General features: G+C 40.6%; 1 protein-coding gene across 3 annotated transcripts in view; it reads left to right on the forward strand.

Annotated features, from left to right (window-relative positions):
• LOC140303956 (calcium-dependent secretion activator 1) overlaps positions 1-20,589 on the forward strand; it is a 628,956-nt gene that overhangs the window by 36,909 nt on the left and 571,458 nt on the right. For all 3 annotated transcript variants that reach the window (XR_011915223.1, XM_072382952.1, XM_072382951.1), the window contains exon 4: positions 7,741-7,862. Coding sequence is in view for 2 of the 3 variants with exons in the window: in XM_072382952.1 (XP_072239053.1) it covers positions 7,741-7,862 (122 nt within the window). In the remaining variant the exon portion in view is untranslated. The remainder of the gene's footprint in view (positions 1-7,740; positions 7,863-20,589) is intronic.

Raw genomic sequence — 20,589 nt, forward strand, 5'->3', positions numbered from 1 at the left:
CTCCTTCATAAATTGTGCTCTCCAGTACTAACTGCTTAAAGGTCCATTCACTCCTAAAGCAGCACAGAAAGGATTTAGCTGGCTAAGGTCTTTAACCAGTTCTGATATCACAGAATCTTCAAAAGTACAGCTATGCTTTCTCAAAGTGACAGACAATTTCTTTAACCATGGGTCCAGATGCAGATGCTGTAAGGAAATTAAGTTCCTCTACTTGTTCATCTATGCATGTATTGGAGACATTGAAAATGCATTCCAATTCAAGTAGAAGCAACCCCAGTCTATTAATAATAATTTTGTGCAAATCTTCATCCTGCCCAAGGACATAGGGGTATACCACTTCAACAAGGTTGCTTTCTTCATCTGTTTGCATTTGGTATTGATGAAAAACAGAAGTCTCAAAATCTTCCACTGAATGTGGGTTGTGTTTCCTGCTCTTATGACTGTGGAAAGTTGTATACATATTTGTTTTATAATCACAACCTTTAAAAACGCAAGGCACAGTTTCAAATCCCTTGAGATGGCTTCCAATGTGCTGAAACTATTGTCTTTCTCTTTGCAATATACACCAACTCACTGAGACAGATCATCCAATCACATGGCTTCTCATACCAATGTTATGCTGATGATACCCAGCTCTATCTGTTATTCCCACCTGACGACCACACGGTCTCAACACGAATCTCAGACTGTCTCTCTGACATATCAACATGGATGAAAGCCCATCACCTCCAACACCTCCTAACTTGCCTCCCAGCCTGTACTATCAAACCTCTGCAGGTGGTCCAGAACGCGGCGGCGCGTCTGGTCTTCGATCAGCCTAAAAGAACACACGTCACCCCTCTGTTCATTGAACTCCACTGGCTGCCCTTAGCCGCCCACATCAAATTCAAGTCACTGATGTTAGCCCACAGAGTGCTTAATGGAATGGCTCCCATCTACTTGAATGCTCTTGCAAAGGCTTATGTCACAACTCGGTCCCTCCGGTCGTCCCAGGATTGTTGTCTAGCAGTGCCTACACCACGCCTAAGACAATCCAAACTCTTTTCATGTGTCGTCCCACGATGGTGGAATGACCTACCGAGCGCTACCAGAACAGGGGCGTCCCTGTCTATCTTCAAGAAACTCTTGAAAACCCAGCTCTTCAGAGAGCACCTCCTATCCTAGCACTTACCTTGTACTTACCTACCCCCTCTATCTTTGCACTTTATCTTTCTGCACTTCCTTCTATGCCTGCACCCTATCTCTACTCTGTCACCTCTGACATAGTCAGACTAGTGGGTTCCTTCTATGTAGTTTATTGTTAGCTTTTTATATAGCTTGTTATATCTTCATTTGTAAGTCGCTTTGGATAAAAGCGTCTGCTAAATACATAAACATAAACATCTTTCATTGTCAAAAAAGCATGAATGACAGACTAGGCATGAGAAGGCAAGGATGTGACCTGGCTTGGTTGCCTGTGAGTGATGCCTAGACAGATGTGTCCGTAGTGCAGCCCATGTCCTAAAAGTGCAAGGACAATCAGAATGGAGACAGTGTATGGACTGGTTTTGCCCGTGTTGTAATCTGCTGTGCTTCAATAGGTCTGATTGTTTTGAGGTGGTGAAGTTACATACTTTGCACAGCCAGTTCATTTTCATTAACTTAGCACTCCCTTAGCACTGCATACCTGAAAGCTGCAGAAAGATGTGTCATGTCCAACACCTGAAAGAAATTGTTGAACAGGATGCACCGGGGGAGATCAAGTTGTCCCAGAACTGGTGTGGGAACTGCTCTGAAGAATGTATGAACTTTTAGATAGAGAAGAGACACCAGGCCTGTACGGGCAAAAAATGAAACGAGCCGGTAAGAAATGAAAAGTGGAAAAATCACAGAACACAGGACATGCCCATGACACTCAGGGTGTGAGTGAGGAAGGATCGGCTCAGGTATCGATGCGGAAACTCTCACTGTAAGCTGCATACCTTTAAGCTGGTGTGCTCCATGCAGACATTTCTCAAACTTCATTTTGTAGGCTAAGGACAGACTATATCCTGATTGTGTTGGTAATAAAGCGCCACTTACTGATTATGGACTTAAACCCTACTTACCAACTGTTAGAATTATGTCCCTATCTGATTAGACTACGTTTAGTCCCAACGATAGACAGTGAACAGCCGTCGCTGTCGCCATTCAAACTTTCGGTTCCAGCATGCATAGCACGTAACACAGAAACACGCCGACTACAACGCTTGTGAAATATCTTGACAATTCTTAAACTGTCCTATGCATTCGTGATATTGTACACAGAAATATATAAAAGATTAAAGTGAGTTTACCTTCAGCTTGGCAGTCTGACGGCAGCGGGAAGCAGCAGGCATCCTTCAAAAATTCTATTCCCGCCCGTCCAGGTCTGTCGCATGCGCACATTGCAGCGTAGAACCGGTAAAACTTGTAACTGTTAAAAAATGGGTAGTGTAGGTATAATTTATCCATTATTTTATAGTTCCTTTGATAACTACAATAATCTCGTAAAAATTAGACGATTTGCATGGTTTATATTTACCACCCTCAAAAATCCTTTTTTATGTGTACCTTGTTGAGGTGTACTATTGGGATTGGGGGTGGGGCGATGGTTCTCTGTGGGCCGACAGTGAGCTTGTTGAGAGAGGTTGCCTCTGTGTGTTCACGAGGGGCTCTGTGATAGAAACTGTCTAGTTGTATGCGCATACAATGCTCTATAGCACCTGCCGGATGGTAGAGGGGTGAAATAATTGTGAACTGGGTGTGAAGTGTCTTTGATTATGTCAGTGGTTTTCCGGGTGCAGTGTGTCATGAAGATCTCCTCCAGCCTGGGGAGCTAGGAGCCGGTGATCATCTCTGCTGCCTTGATGATACGGTGGGGTGACTTCCTCCTTTCTACAGTGCAGCCAGAGTACCACGCTGTGATGCAGTATGTGATCACTGACTCGATGGCTGACCTGTAGAAGTTTACCAGCAGCTGTTGGGGAAGTCGCGCAGGAAAATGTTGCCTCTGGAGCCCTTTCTTAGCGATCGCTGTGGTGTTAGTGGTCCAAGTTACATCCTGACCCTGAGGTACTTGAAGTTCTGCTCGACTTCGTCTTTCCGTTGATCTTGATAGAGAGATGAAAGTGAATGGATTTCAAAACACCTCTACACTTGATGAGCAAACAAAACACAAAAACAACTAAATCAACACTAGAATAAAAGATATACATATATAGAACATTACAAAAAAATCATAACCAAAGGCCATAACAAAAAATTATTATTGAATTATTTGCAATGCAATGATTAAATAAGTAGAAACAACTCTCTAATTTAATTTAGCTTTCAGTCTTCCTAATAGACCCTAGCTTCCATTTTGTACTTTAAAATACTGTTTCATCTTCCTCTCAATTTCCTTTGTTAATTCTAAAACTGTTGTTAAAGCTAGCTAAATACCAGAGCCATTGGCCTAAACCACCTGCTCCCACAAAATTTGCATTGGGTCAGTCCAATGGGATCCCAATTCTAGCGGTCACAAGGAATGCACATGGTTCTCTCTCCATAGACCTTTGCAATTAGATATGCTTATGTTCAAAATAACACATTAACTGGACTACCAAAAGTCTGTGTAGGATGAAGCACAAATGCTACAATTGTACTCAGAGATGTGCAAGTGAACAAGTACTTATGTGGGTTCTGGAACTATAGGAAATAAGAGTTATTAAAAGAGCTCATATACAATTCTGTACTTTGTTAACTGATGCATTTTCAAATAAATAGGCATTCCTCATAGACACATTCACTCCCTGTAATGAGATCAGCTTGCAGCTGCAAGGTTCTGAGTCAAATATTATGCAGTACAAAGATGCTCTTTATCGACAAACTTGAGTACACAGGTTCAAAAATGGAGGGGAGCAACAAGTCTCCAGTGTAAATCAAACAGTCTGGTGGTACTGTAAATGTGTATTTACACCCAGAGGAAATCAAGTCTTGTCTACTTTACTTTTATCAAAAGCTTTCAATTTACTGTCCCATCTTTGTTCCATCCCTCACCTATGGTCACAAGATCTGGGTAGTTACTAAAAAAATTAGGTCACAGATACAAGTGGCTCAAATAAGTCTACATTCACATTGAAAACAGGTCTTTCATTACTTATATTATTATTTGTGTTGTTTTTAGTGTTGCTCTGCTCAGACTCATGGGAGACGTGCTTGTTTCCTGACGTTTCCATAGCGATAGTGGCGCACCAGAGAAATTTCTATTAGACTTTTTTTTCAGCGTGAGAAATACCATGTCTGGCGTGTGAGTGTGAGAGCTTGTTGAAATTTTTAGCATTAAGCCATACAGTCCTGCAGTACCGGTTGCCGTTGCCATGGTCGGTTCCATAAACACCATTGTGGCGTGGTCTACGGGCGTGATGTCATCAATGATCAACTGCACATGCAGGTCACTTCAGGAGCGTGAACTGTTCACACACAATCTGTAGACAGGCCACATTTAAAGACGTAATGTGAACAGCCAAACAAAAAAATCGGATTTGAGTAGTAAATCGGAATTGTGCGTTAAGACCTGCAGTGTGAACGTAGCCTAAGTTTCCTTCGTAGAGTGGCTGAGCTCAGTCTTATGGTGAGGAACTTTGCTGTCTGATGGGTGTTTGGAGTAGAACCGTCGCTTCTCCACAGGTGTCAGCTAAGGTGGTTCAGGCATCTAGTTAGGATGCCTCCTGGTCAAATCCCTGGTTTTTCAGGCACATCCAACTAAAAGAGGCCCTGTGGCACACCCAGAACATAATGGAGGAATTACATGTCCCAACTGGCCTGGGAACACCTTGGGATCCCCAAGGAGGAGCAAGAGAAAGTCATGAGGGAGACAGATGTCCTCCTGGACCTGTGAACCGACCTTTAAATAAGTAGAAGGTAATGGGTGGACGTATAGTTTTGGAAACATGGGCCATTCAAGTTTTAGAGACAACTCTTGTGTTTTTTAAATATATTTTTTAAAAATTTCTATTTCTGCTGTTTGCAAATGGTATGTTGGGGATCAAACAGGAGCTGGATTAGTTATTAGCAAATATTGAAGGGGAACTCCAGTATTTTTAAACCTAGACCTTATTTCTGGCATGAAATACATTTCTCTACTCACCGAGAACAGTTTGGCGAAAGTCGGCGTCCATCAGAAGCTATTTAGATAACTCGTGATCAGCGTATATCCATGTAACGGAGTGAACAGGGCAGGGATGATGCAGCCTCTAAACAAGGCATTATCTGTCTTTATTTCACCAATACTTTAAGAAGAATGAATGAACAAACGTGTACTATAGCTCTGTTAGCTCGTTGGTGCTGTTATGTGGCTACTTGCAGCTATAGGAGAGCTAACGGAGGGATTTCTACACAGGCACTCAACTGGGACCACTTCATCCACACGCCCCCCTGAAGCACAGTTTATTTACTCCTTTCTCTGTGACAGTCGTCTAACTTCACACTGAGTTTGCTACTGCTAGCTTTGTGCAGGATATTTATCACATTTTGACAATGTGAATGATGACTTTGAGTAAGATGGACGTTCTTACCGGAGTGAATGAGCTGTGCTGCAGCCATGCATGTTGATGAAGTGGTCCCAGTAGAGGTGTGTGTAGAATTACATATTATGAAATATGGGCTACATGTCGACGCGTCCTGCACTGAACCCCATGTCCATCGCGGTATGAATGTGTGTATGAATGATTAGAAAGCACGTAGTTATGTGTAGTATACTTAAGACGTGCTGTACGAGTGTGTGTGAGTGGGTGAATGTGGCATGTAGTGTTAGAACAGGAGAATTTAGAAGCGCTTTGAGTGGTCAGTTAGACTAGAAAAGCGCTATACAAGTACAAGTCCATTTACCATTTACCGCAGGGACAACCACGCATCCACCCAGAAGACTGCAGAGGAAGCCCCGGACAGAGCCCCCATAAGCATAGGGTAGAGACCCTATGGGAACCAGGGGCAACAGCCCACCAACCCCGCCACCCAGACATGGGCCGTGCACCGGACCCGGGCCCCAATACCCAAAACCTGACAGGGCCAGGCGATAATAACACAAGTATTTTAATATGGCTTTAAACAAAAGTAGTGGGACAAATGAGGCTAATGTTAAAGGTGGGCATTTTCAAAACTACATCAAGTCATTTGAATTTTACACTACTGTTACATAACTGTATGTAGAAACCAAACAAGTAGAGAGAGCTACTCAAAAATCACAATTGTCACAATAGTTCTAGTTTCAAACTAGTAATGTTCCAGCAGTTTCTAATACTTAAAACAACTCACCTTATTCAAGCAGAAATTATATCCTCTTTACAGCAGGAAATGTCCTTTAAAAACATCCAAACTTGCTAAAAACAGAAAGATGCAGGCATGTATTGTACAAGGAGCATGCAAAGTGCAAAGACCTTAAATTTCTCTGTGTAAATTAGAAAATAGAGCCATCAACATCAAGCACAGACTTGTCTTGAGTTTTGAGCCACTTGCAATAGGTCAGCACTACGGCCTGAGGTAAAACTTGATAGTTTGTTACTTAAAAACTTTAAAAAATATATTACACCCAATGACTGTCTAAGTAATGCAATAAAACTAATCTTTAAAAGGTATTTACTAAAACTGTTTGCATAGAATGAACTTTCGGGTTAACAGTGCTCGAAGAAAAGAGCTGAAGACGATCATGTGTACAATCAAGGCCCAATCTTTGGTGCAAAAAAAAAAAAAAGGATTATGGTCGCTTATTGGGGTTACCGCTTAAGCTAACTATGGATCATCTCTTAGTGGACTCTCAGCTGTACGTTTGTTTTGGCTTGGACCAGACTCAGGAAGGGTGGCATCCACTTCGACCAGCTGGGGTTTGAAAGGACAGGAAAGAGGGAACAACAAACACCACATAACAAGAACAGGGATACCTGTAAAAAAAAAGTTTTTAGCCTAAACTTAAAGATAGAGAGTCTGCTTCCTGCACGTATAGTGGCAGCTGGTTCTACAAGAGAGGGGACTGATAACTGAAGGCTCTGCCTTTTATTCTAATTTTAGAAACTGTTGGAATTACAGGTGGACCTGAAGTCTGAGAGCAAAGTGCTCTGTTGGGAAAGTATTGCATTATTAGATCTGTAAGTTAAGGTGGAGCTTGGTTATTAAGAGGTTTATTTGTGAGGAGAAGAATTTTTAAAACATTTCTGAATTTGACAGGGAGCCGATAAAGAGAAGTTAAAACGTCTCTAAAAAAATTATCTATCTTGTTAGTTCTCATCATGGCTACAGCATCAGCTGGAGTTTTTTCAGAGAATTTTTTGGACAGACAAAAAGTAAAGAATTACAGTACTCCAAAGTTGAAGTAACAAATGCATGGACCAGTTTTTCTGTATTACCCTGAGATTATCCTAATTTTGTCAATGGGTGAAACAAATCCCTTTTACCTTGAACAAAAATTGTGTAACGCTCTTAACTGTTTGTTTAAGCTGGTGATTTGTTCAAGTGAGTGAGTTTGTTGCTTTTCAGTGCCTTTCAGTGTATTGTTATACAGTGTGACAGTTGGATAGTTAGACATGTAAGGCATGTCATGCCACTAGCAAACTAACATATTTTACATATTTTCATACTAATATAAAATACATCACTTTATACTAATATTCATGCTATCATATAACAGCATAGAGATTAGATTCATTTAACCAACTTTCAAAATGAATTTCACTGATGTTCATTATTTGTTTAAACTCTGTGTTTCAGGTGGTAATAATGGAAGTACAAGGTCTGAGGTCCTTATCTCCAAATAGGATAGTTTACTGCACCATGGAAGTTGAGGGAGGACATAAACTACAGACGGATCAAGCTGAAGCCTCCAAACCGATGTATGTACAGTACACATACATACACACAGCAAGAAAAAAAATAACAGAAAAAAAAAACTTTTGTTGTATGTGCAGTGAAATAAATTTTTTAACAAAATGTTAGTAATGTTTTGCACTGCAATCTAGTCTGGTCAAATAAGCTAATCTGAAGAAAGAACAAGATTGTCCTTGCAGATGTCTTAAGCTTGATGTCTTCAATATTAATAAAATATATGTTCACATCTCAAATATTTCCTGTATCTCTGTGTGACATTGTAGCTGAAGAAGCCACATATTGATCACACTTGAAGCAATCACAATTGTTTCGAAACAATGTTATGTAGAGGTTGGTGAGTGTTCTTTATGTTCATTAACTTGTACAGTATTCTTCCTTGTACAATCGGGCCCAGAGGCTCCACAACAGTACCCAGCACAGAGCCAACCTTCTTTATCAATTTGTTAATTTTCTTTGAGTCTGATTCTGATGCTGCTGCTGCAACAGATGGCTGCACAGTCTTGTTGGAGAAATGAAACATCTTAGCTCAGACATTAAAGGTCCTAAGCTTCCTTAGAAAGTTATGTTCCGTCTTGAAGACAGTATAAATGTTGTATTTCCAATAGAGATAGTTTGGCTGAATTCTGGTCCTCCTAACACCTATAATCATCTGTTATGATTTTTTTTGACACATCTATACCCAGTGGAGCACATACCTTCAACTTTCAAGCCTCCTTTAAGCATTAGCATTTGCATCTGGTGCATATGTGGGCTCAGGTACAGGCTGTTTCTCAAATTAGTTTCAGATCATAACATGAACAGGGTTTAATGACAGTGAAAAGAACATGTGTAACTGTATGACTGAAAGAAAAAACAATCTTGAAAACAGTGTTTCTTGATTCACATGCGTAACATTAACATTGCTTGCGTATGTTTAATCGGAATCTGCAAAAAAAATTACAGGACTGAGATAGATTGATACATTATCATGAATCACATCTTTGTTTCTATAGGAGCCACCCATTGATTGCCTTCTCACTTAACACTTCTACTCAATAGATTCAGTCTTTGTTAACTGTTAAATACTTTGGCTATTCTACTGGCTCAGAGTAAATGAATGGGAATACATTCTCATTCTGAATCTGTTGTGTACCGACGAAAGGAAGCCCTTGACATCAGTTTTAGAACCATTTGGATTCATTTCAAACAAGCAGGGTATTTATTAACCTCAGCATCTGTCACAGTGAGTTGAGGAATGAACCCATATGTAAATGGTGAATGGATTGTATTTCTATAGCACTTTCTAGTCAGTTAATCACTTACAGCCAGTTTACACTACAAGTTACATTAATCTATTCACACTGACGAAAGAGCACGTTTTAGTAAGTACAGTGTAATGGGCTATGAACCACCAACCTTTCGGTTGGCCAGCAACAACTCTTTCTCCTGAGATACAGCTGTTCTGCGTAAAGAGGTTCTGAAGGGGAGCTTTAATAGGCATGTTCCTCTGAAAACTGGCTTAAATTCAGGTATGGCTTCAAGACTTCAAGCCCACAGCCTTCCCCTAAATTCAAAGCTAATTTGCTGTTGTAAAAAAATAACTAAATTTCAACTGAATATTATTATAGCACTTTCTAAAACACATAAGGTTGACCAACATACTTGCATTTAGTTACAATGTCTTCTGGATAAATGGTTGACACAGCTCAGTTTTTTTAGCTCAATTATCGAAGTGGCGGAAATAATCTATCTGAGATGAATTTTTCTATTATCAACAGTTTGCACCATTTTTGGGGGGCACTGCTGAGCTTTAATGGAATATAACATGAGTTTGAAGGCTCCTGCCGATTTCAATTGAAATTGTAATTCATCTGCGCTTTTTGGTCACATATTTAGTCTTATTTTACTCCATAGTATGACTGCGTAAAATATCTGGAAAGAACTCTAAAACTCTAAATACTATTCAGACACAACTGGTCCATAAACTGTGACCAAATCCTCGAATAAGCTGCTGGCTCTTGCAGAAGTCGCCTCAATGCACGCTAACCCTGACATTGTGGGAGAACAAAGCCTTTACTCTGCTCCACATATTGTACCTTGACTCTCGATCCACATATTGCTTGAATACCATGTTGTTGAGGTCAAAATGAACCCTATTTAGATAATGACGAAGACAAAGAAGCGTACTCAGACAGCAGGCGCCAAATAGAGATTGGGTTTGAGCCACGTACACACTGAATGATATAGAAAGGTATAAAGAGTTGTCCCAAAACTGAGGTCATTGGGAATTTCCGTGTATGCTGAAATGTACATGTCTCTGGGACGGTCTGTTCAATAAATTCCCCATAAGAGGCTGACACGACGAGTCCGACTACTCTTTTCTGCACAACAACATCGTTATCCTCAAGCTCGAGTTGCTGGCCTCGCTGAGGAAAGATATTGCAGATATTTTTAGAAAAGAACTCCAGGATACTCTCGGGGATACTTTGTCTACTATCAAGCTTGACCTACAAGAGGTGAAGACACAGCTGGTGAACGATAAAGCTGCTACCGATGCTACTATGTCCATGCTCAAAGGTATGGTCGGAGAGATGGAGCACGCACTCTCCGAGTGCTCCGATGACATCGCCGAGATGAAAGCTACCATCAAGTACCTCACAACTAATGTATCTAAGCTGGAAAATATATGTGAAGACTTTGAGTCCAGATCACGGCATAACAACATTAGGATAGTAGGAGTATTGGAGGGTCCTGACACCTGTACCGCTGCTGCTGTAGCTGCCTTACCAACGGAAGTGTTTGATTTGGTAAAGGAGCCGCTTTTGGGCCGGTCCTACCGCACCCTCCAACCCAAACCCAAGCCACGAGCCATTGTGTGCAGATTTCATTATCACAGTAACTACGTTGACATTTTACACCACGCTAGGGAGCTCTGGCAGATTAAAGTCAGAGACTTGACCATCTCAGTCTTTCCTGACCACACTTTTAAGATAGCTCAGGCTCGATCTGCATTCAATGAGGTCAGGCACCAAGTTCGTGGCATTGACGGTGCTCGGTATGGTCTGATGCATCCGGCTATACCATAATCATTGTACTTCAGATCAGATCAGCACTACCTCATGTTATACTTTCTGCATCTATTTGCACAGGACTTAGGTCCTACTGTTATTGATTAATTTATAATTTCACGTGCTCTACTGTAACCATCCAATCTATGTGGAAAATTTATTTACGTTATTAAGAAGGTCATCTTTGTTGTTTTGTTGGAATGTTCACCTTTAGATTAAACAATATTTTGCAATGCGAGTTTTTTCAAAATAATGCATTTATCATTGTGCGCATACTATTAAATAGTGTTGAGATTGGCAGGAGTTTGTGTTTTTCTTCTGTTTTTCTCTTGTCTTTTTGTTTGTTACGCATAGTCTGCGGGTTATTCAACACTACAGCTTTTGGTTATTGTGGGAAACACTGCTGTCTCCTTTGTTATGGGACTTTGGGGTTATGTTGTCCCACCTCAGCTCTCTATGACCATTTTCATGTTTGTTGTCTTTTTTATTCAAATAGTTATTGGCAATATAGATCCCAGTATTGCTCGGCCAGGCTCACCTCTCAGATTTGTTAGCTGGAATATCAGAGGTATGGGTAATCTTATTAAGAGATCTAAGGTTTTTGCACACTTGAAACGTCTATACTCTGATTTTGTATTTTTACAAAAGGCGCACCTTCGCATTAAAGATCACTATAGGTTACATTGCCCTTCGGTAAGTCAAGTCTTCCACTCAAACTTTAATTGAAAAGCTAGTGGAGTCGTCATTTTTCTTAAAAAAAAAAAAGTTCAGTTCTCATCCAGTGTTATCGCTACAAGGCTAGTCGTTTACTGGCACATCAGTTACGATGACAGACCACTTCTCGTTTGATACCTAGTATTGAAAACACTTATGAAACTATTAGTACTGATCCCTTGGGAATTAATGCAACTTTTAAATTGTTTTACTCTTTATTATATAAATCTGAATTTCCTACAGACAACACTAAAATTAGGGTTGGGCATCGTTTGGATTTGAATGATTCCGATTCTCAATATTGATTCCTGTTCTAAACTATTCTCGGTTCCGATTCTTTGAGGTGCAGGAGAGAAAAAAAAAAGATTTTTTATTTGAAAAAGCCTTTACACAGGCCATTTTTATTTATTCACATTGCCAGTTGACTTTACACAGTTCAATTTGGTTGCTGTACTGTAACTAGGGTATTCTATAATAAGGGAGGGTCCCTAACTGTAACTGTAAAACTGAATTCTGCTTCATGTTGCTTGTTGGTCATAAGAAATCTGTAGTTAAAAAAGCATTTAACTTTTAAACAGAGCATACAAGCAATGTGCAGTAAATACACACAAGCACTTCAGCATGTCCATATGTTGTGATATTTTTAAATGAAACGAGTACTGTGCCAAAGACTAGTCTGTCAATAAAGATAAACCTGAACTGTAACTGTAAGGTTAGGGGTAGATAAAGTAGCTACCAGATAAGTTAGTTAGCTTAACGTTATTCTTATTTACATACCTAAATGTGGGCAACTCGACATCGCTAAGGGGATGCAGCCTTTTTACCACATACACCGTTACTTTTCTGTGGTACTAAGCAATTTTCACAGCTGATAGCTTTCCCCTTGCTGCTATGGGGAATGTTTTTTGTTTCTTTGCTGGCTGGGGTCGCTGGCTGGTTAACGTAGCAGCAGGATCAGACTGGCTAACGTTAGCATCATTCTGGGAGCGTTCAACAACTATGAACAGATTTGACACAGTTTTAGCAACTGGTGGTCTATAACTTAAGCTAGTCTGTTAAGAACAAGAGAATCATAATTTTCATGTATCTTATTACGTTTCCAACGAGGAGTTGCCGGATGATGGTTGACTGTCCGATGTGGAGGAAGTGGCGGGAGCAAGAGAGCAACAGGAGCAAGAGAGCGACGCCAGGTGTCAAACACTATACACTCGTTAATTTTTATTCAATGCCGCAGGCAAAGGTGTTTTGTCATGTTTGTTGTGCATCCTCCTTTGGCAGTTGTAAGTTTATCACAGGTGCGAATCTGTCCTTTTTGTAAATTAAAATGAAGATGAATGAATGAAAATTACTTTCGAGCTATGTTTGCGGTCCATGTTCAGACAAGTGATGTTTAGTGGAGCACGCCCGGGCGGAGTAATACAAACCCCAAAAACGAACGGAGCACGGCAGCACGCTGGGCAGAACAAACCCCCCCCAAAAAAACTTGTGAGGGCATTTATGAACCGAAAAAAAGTTTTTAAAAAATTTGAAATTCAAACATCTTCTTAACGGCTCCGGAACCAGACATTAGGAACCGGTTCCTATTTGGAACCGGTTCTAGGTGCCCAACCCTAACTAAGTTGAATGAATTTCTCACAATGTTTTGAATCCTGCCATTGTTGCTAGTACTGCCAGGCAATTGGACTACCCACTCTCACTTGAAGAAGTATCAAATGCAATTAAAGCTATACAATCTAACAAAGCCCCAGGCCCTGACGGGTTTCAGATTTAATTTTTTAAAACATTCATTGGCAAATTGGCACTGCTGCTTTTATCCATATTCGATAAATCCTTACAAAGTGGTTCATTACCACTAACCTTGACACAAGCCACTATTGCTCTCCTTCTCAAAAGGGACAGAGATCCAACCTCCCGTGGCTCCTACAGACCCTTATCTCTACTTAATGCTGATGTAAAAGTGTTCGCAAAAGTAATTGCATCCTGTATAGAGAATCTACTTCCTCATATTATATCCGAAGAGCAAATTGGTTTTATAAAGGGACGTCAATTGTTTTCTAATATCCGTACACTTTTCAATATTATTTGCTCAAAACACTCGGCTGAACTTCAGATGCTGAAAAGGCATTCGATAGGGTAAAGTGGAGGTACTTGTTTGCATTTTTAAAGAAATTTGGATTTGGTGACGAATGTATTTCCTGCATTCACCTCCTTTATTCATACCCTAACGCCAGTGGCCATTCTAATGATGTTTATTCTGATTATTTTACCCTTGAATGTGGAAGTTGCCAAGGTTGTCCGTTGTCGCCTTTGCTTTTTGCCATCACTATAAAGCCTCTGGCTATTTCATTTCAAAGGAATCACCCGTAATTGAATAAAAAGTATCGTTGTATGCTGATGATGTGTTATTGTATATAACTGATCCTACACGTTCTATCCCTGCTGTTTTAAGTGTTCTGGAGAACTTCAGCACCTTTTCAGGTTATAAATTAAATTTTGGGAAGAGTGTTTTCCCATCAATACCGCAGCTTGTCAAAAGTCAGATTTAACTTTACAGTTTAGTCCATCGGGGTTTAATTACAGAGGTATTAACATGACTCGCTCTTTATCTAGCCTTGCTTCTGGTAATTTCACTCCCCTTATCTCAAAGATTAAATTCGATACTCAAAGGTGGGGTAACCTCCCCCTTTCATTAATCGGCAAGATCAATGTTGTTAAAATGAATATTTTACCAAAGTTGCTGTTTTTATTCCAGTCAATTCCTCTTTTTCTGTCAAAACATTTTCTTTACTCACTGGATAAGATAATCTGTTCTTTTATTTGGGGTGGGAAATCACCTAGGGTTCGTAAATCTTTACAGCAGAGATGCAGACCCAGTGGAGAACTTACATTACCTAATTTTCTAACCTCCTATTGGGCTGCTCACATCCATAAACTTTGCTACTGGTTAAAATCTCCTGGATCCTCTTGGTGTAAATTGGAACTATCGTCCTGTAGGGAATCTTCTATACCTGCTCTACTTTATTTATTTATCTTCTCTTTACCTACAAAACTCTCTCTATATGCTAATTGTCATTTGGTTCCCTCTGCCAGGGCAAGGGATGGATATATTGTCGACTAGTGGTATATTATTTTTCATTGGTATTGAAACAACTCTTTTTTTTGCTAGTGTCTCTTGATGAGAAAATGTATAGCAGTATAGCAAGCAAGCCTATGGCTGCTCAGGCGTCATGAGTCCACACCAAGTTTGGCTTCGATACATCAATGCATCGAAGAGGTATGGCCTCACTTCCTGCTTGGCTCACAGATATGAGCAAAAATGCATTTGTGCTACTTATAGCACTCTGTAAATATCAAAGGTCACCAAAATTCTTAGGTCTCTCAAAGAAGTGGTCATGAGTATGCACTGTAAGAATTATTAGGGTAGTTCAACTTAAAAACTTAAGTTTATTTGCTGCCTATAAAACATGAGTCAAATCAACTTCAAGGAAAGACTTTTCTAAAATCAGAAAGGTAAGCTGCTTATGTTACTGGATTTATGATCATTAATTGTTTGAACTTGATATTCTTGAGTTGAGGTAACTGATAATATTGTATTACCCAGTAAAGAAAACTTGCTGTCTGATATTAAGTTAACATACAGTTATGTGCTATTTCAACTCACAAAACCCAGTTTTTTAACTGATTATTTATCGTTTGAAGTTGATACTCTGAATTGAAACAACTCACCGTATTACATTATGCATTGAGAAAACTTGCTTTCTTTTGTCAAAAGAACAAACAATTATACACCCTTTCAACTTTTTAGTTAAAATAACCCAACTATATTTATACCACATATCTTTTCAAGCTACATTAACTCATTTTTATAAGGCAGCAATTGAACTTAAAATTGCTAATTCAGTTAACTAAGATTATCAATTTTTATTACTGGTCTCAACTATTAAGGGCACGTTCACCAGCTTTCTAAGACTATCCTAAGACTAATTCATTCAGAATTCGCTGTGAATCACAAATAAACTTCAAAAACATTTCAAAATCTTATATTTGAACATCACCTCTACTTACAGGTTTCTTCTATACAGTACATTTCTATTAAAACGTATGAAGCCCATTTGAAAAAGTAAATAACTCTTGGACATGAAGGAGGAAGGGAAGGGGGATGCAGAGGTTGCTGTATATGTATGTATGTATGTAGTCAGAAGGTCTGCCATAAGCATAAAAAAACAAAAACTTTTTTTAATCACAGAAAAGACCCGCATATCAAAATATAACATATGAAACAATCTGACCAGACAGACAGACACAGAGACTGTCTTGGATATGCAAGTTTGTGTTGAGGTTTAAAAAGATTGTTTTTTCCAGGGGCTCATGCTTAAACGCAGACTCTGATTTCACAAACTAAGTGTAAACTTTTTTTTTTATGGTTCTGATACAGCATCAATATTTTACTTTTCAAAAACTTAACAAAAAAAGAATCATCTGCCGGAAAAGAATAATTGAGACAATTGTCTCTTACTTGTCAAAACCCTTTATTAAGCAGTCCTTTAAATTCTGAGGCTGCCAACATTTTTAAGTGCAATTAACATCTTCAAAACAATATATGAAAAATCTGTCTGTCTGCCTGAACAAAGATCAAGACGATTACTTATCAGTCATTGTAAAAAAAAAAAAAAAAACAAGATGGTGAATGCTTTAAATCTTAAACTCTAAGATAGATGTTACAGTTTGTACCTTAGTCCATGCAGTCGTGCCGAAGCTTGGTCTGGTTTGATTTTCATCACCACTCTGAAGAAACTCAAAGGAATACTTGATGACATTTGGATATTAAAGATTCATAGAGTAGATGACACCCATAAGCATGGCAAAGGCAAGTATAACATCTTTAATGTTGTGAAGCACAATCGTCTCTACAACCACAACTGCCACATCGAAGACCTCATGTGGAATGGCATCCAGCTCACCATTCTCACAACCTATCAGGAGACCAAGTTGCATCCCCTTCATGGCTTCTTCCAGAATCTGAACATGAGCCTTGAAAAACAGAAATAATAATGTATTACCATTTTTGTCAGGAACTACAAGCCACTATAACCCCAAGGCATAATTACAGATGGTTATGCGGAAACGTTTTACTGACATGTCAGGTTCTTCAAGCATTCAACCAGCGCATTAACTGATGACCACACACAACATGCTCTGAATTTGAGAAAATAGATCATAATGATGGCACAAAAAGATGCAATAAACTGGTATGCATGAGACTTTTATCTAAAACTATCTAAAATTATTCTTTTACACGGCTGAAATACTCTCCGATTTGCCCCTTCCACAATCCACTATCATTGTTTCTGTGCCGTCACCATGGTCTGAGCCATCTATATCAGGTAATATACTGATTGCAATGTAAATAGTCAACTCGTGCACACAAACACTACAAAATAAAGACAATTAGAAAAAGTCAAACTGACAAAAAAAAAATGTGTATGCACAAACTATTCTGGATTACAAAACTTATGGCCTTACATCACACATCCTGATGGCATTGGATGGATCTTCACCTGATATGTAGTGTGGCAGACCGAGCAGAGCAGCAACCCTTCTCCTCTCATTTGTATCCTACAAGATAAAGAAGCCTGCTGTAAAATGAAGAGCGTAAAGAAAAAACAAAAAATTTAGCCTAAATTTCTAGTCATCCGTTTATCCACTTACATCCTTCCCAAGGCAGTCCAAAATGTCTTTGAGTGTCTTTTTCTTTCCGGACCTTGCTGCTGCTTTGAATAATTCTAGTAGTCTTGGGACCAAGCCATCAAGCCCATCAAGAAAAGATTCCAGAAGGTTTGTGGTAACAATTATCCTGAATTCCGCCTTAATCTGAGTAGTACACAAAATATATTTCAACAGGACACGGAGTGGGACATAAATATATCTCTTTGTGCAATTAATACACAACTGTGTAATTACCCATCTCTCATGGAATAGAGCTGGCCATCAGGAAAGGACATCTACGATGAGTGGCTGAGCTCCAATTATCTTTTTTCTACGATGGGAAAACGTAGCAACCATCAGATCCTCTACTAACCGGTGATCAGGATCTTTTTTTCAGCATTTCAGCCTCCATTATTTTACGCTTCTCCTCCATGTTTTCAGGACTCTGTCCTTCAGGTGGATCAGGACAGTTGTTCACCTCCCCCTTCTTTGACTTTTTGACACTTTTTCCTTTCAAACCCTCTCCTTTTCTTTTGTTTAAGACCACTTCAGAGCACCCTGCTGCACTCAACTTTTGCCGGTAGTTTCCAAGCTTAAACTTCAGGGTGTGAAACCATGAGTACCATCCTTTTTCAGAGCCTGGATCTCGCAGACAGGGATGCTTCTCAATCAGTGCTCTGGCCACCCTCTCGTAGTGCTGCCTTTCAGGATAAGCACTAATTTTCGACATGATGTCTGCAAGTGTGTCAAGGATGTCAGACTTTAAGTCTTTGGAAATAACCATCACAGATCCATCTTTAGTGTACTTGTTATTTGCGTCTTTTAATTGTAGTTCCACATCATGTGAGAATTGGGGAATTGGGAAGGGATATGGCCATTCAGCAGAATCCCCACTACTGACAGACGGGAGACTGCATGTGTCCAGAGTGGAATCTGAAGAGTCCTCTGGTGTTAATAACACTTGTAAAGTTGTTCGTTCCCGAGGAAGGTCTTTGATGTCAGTTAAGTTGCACAACTGATTGTTGAAATCAGGATCCTCAAATTGTAAGATAAATCCCCCTCTGAGACAAAGGTTGCATCGTAAGACCTGATATAGTTCCTCAATGCTTGCAGGGATGTCTTCAACTGCAAGACGCCTGATCTTATGTTCGGACACAATGACACGCAGAAGCATCGTAGTCCACTTTCAGCTGGAAATAGGAGGAAAGAAATTAAGTTTGAGACACAACTTTATTTGCGGGAAATTTGACTTCAACTGTCTGTGGTCTGATATTTTAGCTTGTATATAACACAGTGAGTCTGGAGTGAAATATGGAGTTGATAATAAATCCACCAAGTCCTTGAGCTCAAGGACTAATTCCCATGTCTGACCCTCTTCTGGAACACGATGACCAATGAGAAGGGGAAGAAAAACACACAAGAGTCCAGTTTTCATGTCCATTTTCGCCTACAGTCTTATTCCGCTGGAAAGTTGATTGAATCTTTTGAGGATAGTTGGTCTTAAAAGGAAAGCCTTGTATTTCACTATTAAGTTCCTTCAATGTGAAATACGTCTTAGAAATAAAATCACACACAGACTTAGCTCTATGGGTACAATGCCTTCTAGGACATCATGTAAAAGATCTGGTTGGAATCCTTGTGACGCATGAAAACCTGTCAGTTTATTGAGGACATTCTCGTTTCACACCATCAACAGACTGAAGGTCCCTCTGCTTAAACACATTTACAGCTTCATCATAAAGTTCTGGTGTTTGTAAAACAAAGTTTCCATCTCTTCCACGTTCATGACTTCTTTTGCAACTACTTACTATTGTTCTTTCATTGTAAGTGACAAAACTTGCTGAAAGTCCACTTCATCCACAGTTGTAGCCGAACTTCAATTGATTAACCACATCTAGAACAGAGAAAATGCATCATTAGAGAGAAAATTAGGCTCAGAGTTGCTGGATACGATTAACACAAAACATTTATTTCTTGCAAGAAAGAGACAAGTCCGCACAACCTGCCAGGTGTAACGGGTGGTGTATGGACCCAATTGAAGTACAAAGGAGTCAGAAGACAGTGATAAAAAGTTTTTATTCTTTAAAACTCCCCATCCTCAGGTTGTGAGGAAGGCGAGTTTGTCGGCGGGTCCACTACCTCCTCCTCCGACAGGGAGTCCTCCCACTGGTCCGGGGCAGTGGAAGGGCCAGCAGCAGGCGTCCTATGGCGAGGGCCCCTGCCGATGTTGCTGGGGGAGGGCTGGTCCGGATGTTGCTGGTGAAAGACTTTGATGAGACCGCGGTCCACAATGAGTTGAGCAGGAACCCAAGATCTTTCCTCTGGACCGTAGCCCTCCCAGTTGACGAGGTACTGGCAGCCCCTTCCACTTCGACAAGAGCGAATGATGCGGCGCACTGCATATGTGAGTCCCCCTTCAATGAGGCGAGGGGGGGGGGGGGGTTGGGGGTGGAGCAGCAGGCACCAGCGGGCTCTCGCTGACCGGCTTGACCTTGGACACATGGAATGTTGGGTGAACACGCATAGACCGAGGGAATTTGAGCCGGACTGTCACAGGATCCACCCAACAAACTTGGGAGCCAGCTTGTTGGATTCCACACGCAGAGGAAGGTCACGGGTGGAGAGCCAAACCTTCTGGCCCACCTGATATTGTGGAGCTTGAGAGCGATGACCGTTGGCTGCTGAGGAGTATCGGTCTGCCGCCTTCAGGAGGGAGGCCCTAGCATGGCTCCAGGTCCGACGACAGCGACGGATGAAGGCTTGAACTGAAGGGCAAGAGGCCTCCCCTTCCAGGGCTGGGAAGAGAGGAGGCTGGTAACCGTAGGCACACTGGAAAGGAGACAAACCGGTGGCAGAGCTGGTAAGGGTGTTGTGGGCATATTCCACCCACAACAGATGCTGGGACCAAGAGGATGGGTTCTGTGACACCATACACCGGAGGGCCGTCTCCATTTCTTGGTTCTTCCTCTTAGTCTGGCCATTAGATTGCGGGTGGTACCCGGATGACAAACTGGCGGTGGCGCCCAAGAGGCTGCAGAACATTGATGAAAACTGGGGCCCTCTGTCCGAGACCACATCAACAGGAATCCCATGAAGGCGAAAGACGTGGTTGAGGAGCAGCTGGGCTGTCTCTTTAGCTGATGGGAGCTTAGGCAAGGACACAAAGTGTGCCATCTTAGAGAAGCGGTCCACAATGGTAAGAATAGCCGTCTTCTCATTTGATGGTGGCAGGCCTGTCACAAAGTCCACTGAAATGTGGGACCAG

The sequence above is a fragment of the Leuresthes tenuis genome, unplaced genomic scaffold (genome assembly GCF_036924035.1).
Source record: "Leuresthes tenuis unplaced genomic scaffold, fLeuTen1.0.hap1 SCAF_3, whole genome shotgun sequence".
NCBI classification, from domain to species: Eukaryota; Metazoa; Chordata; class Actinopteri; order Atheriniformes; family Atherinopsidae; genus Leuresthes; species Leuresthes tenuis.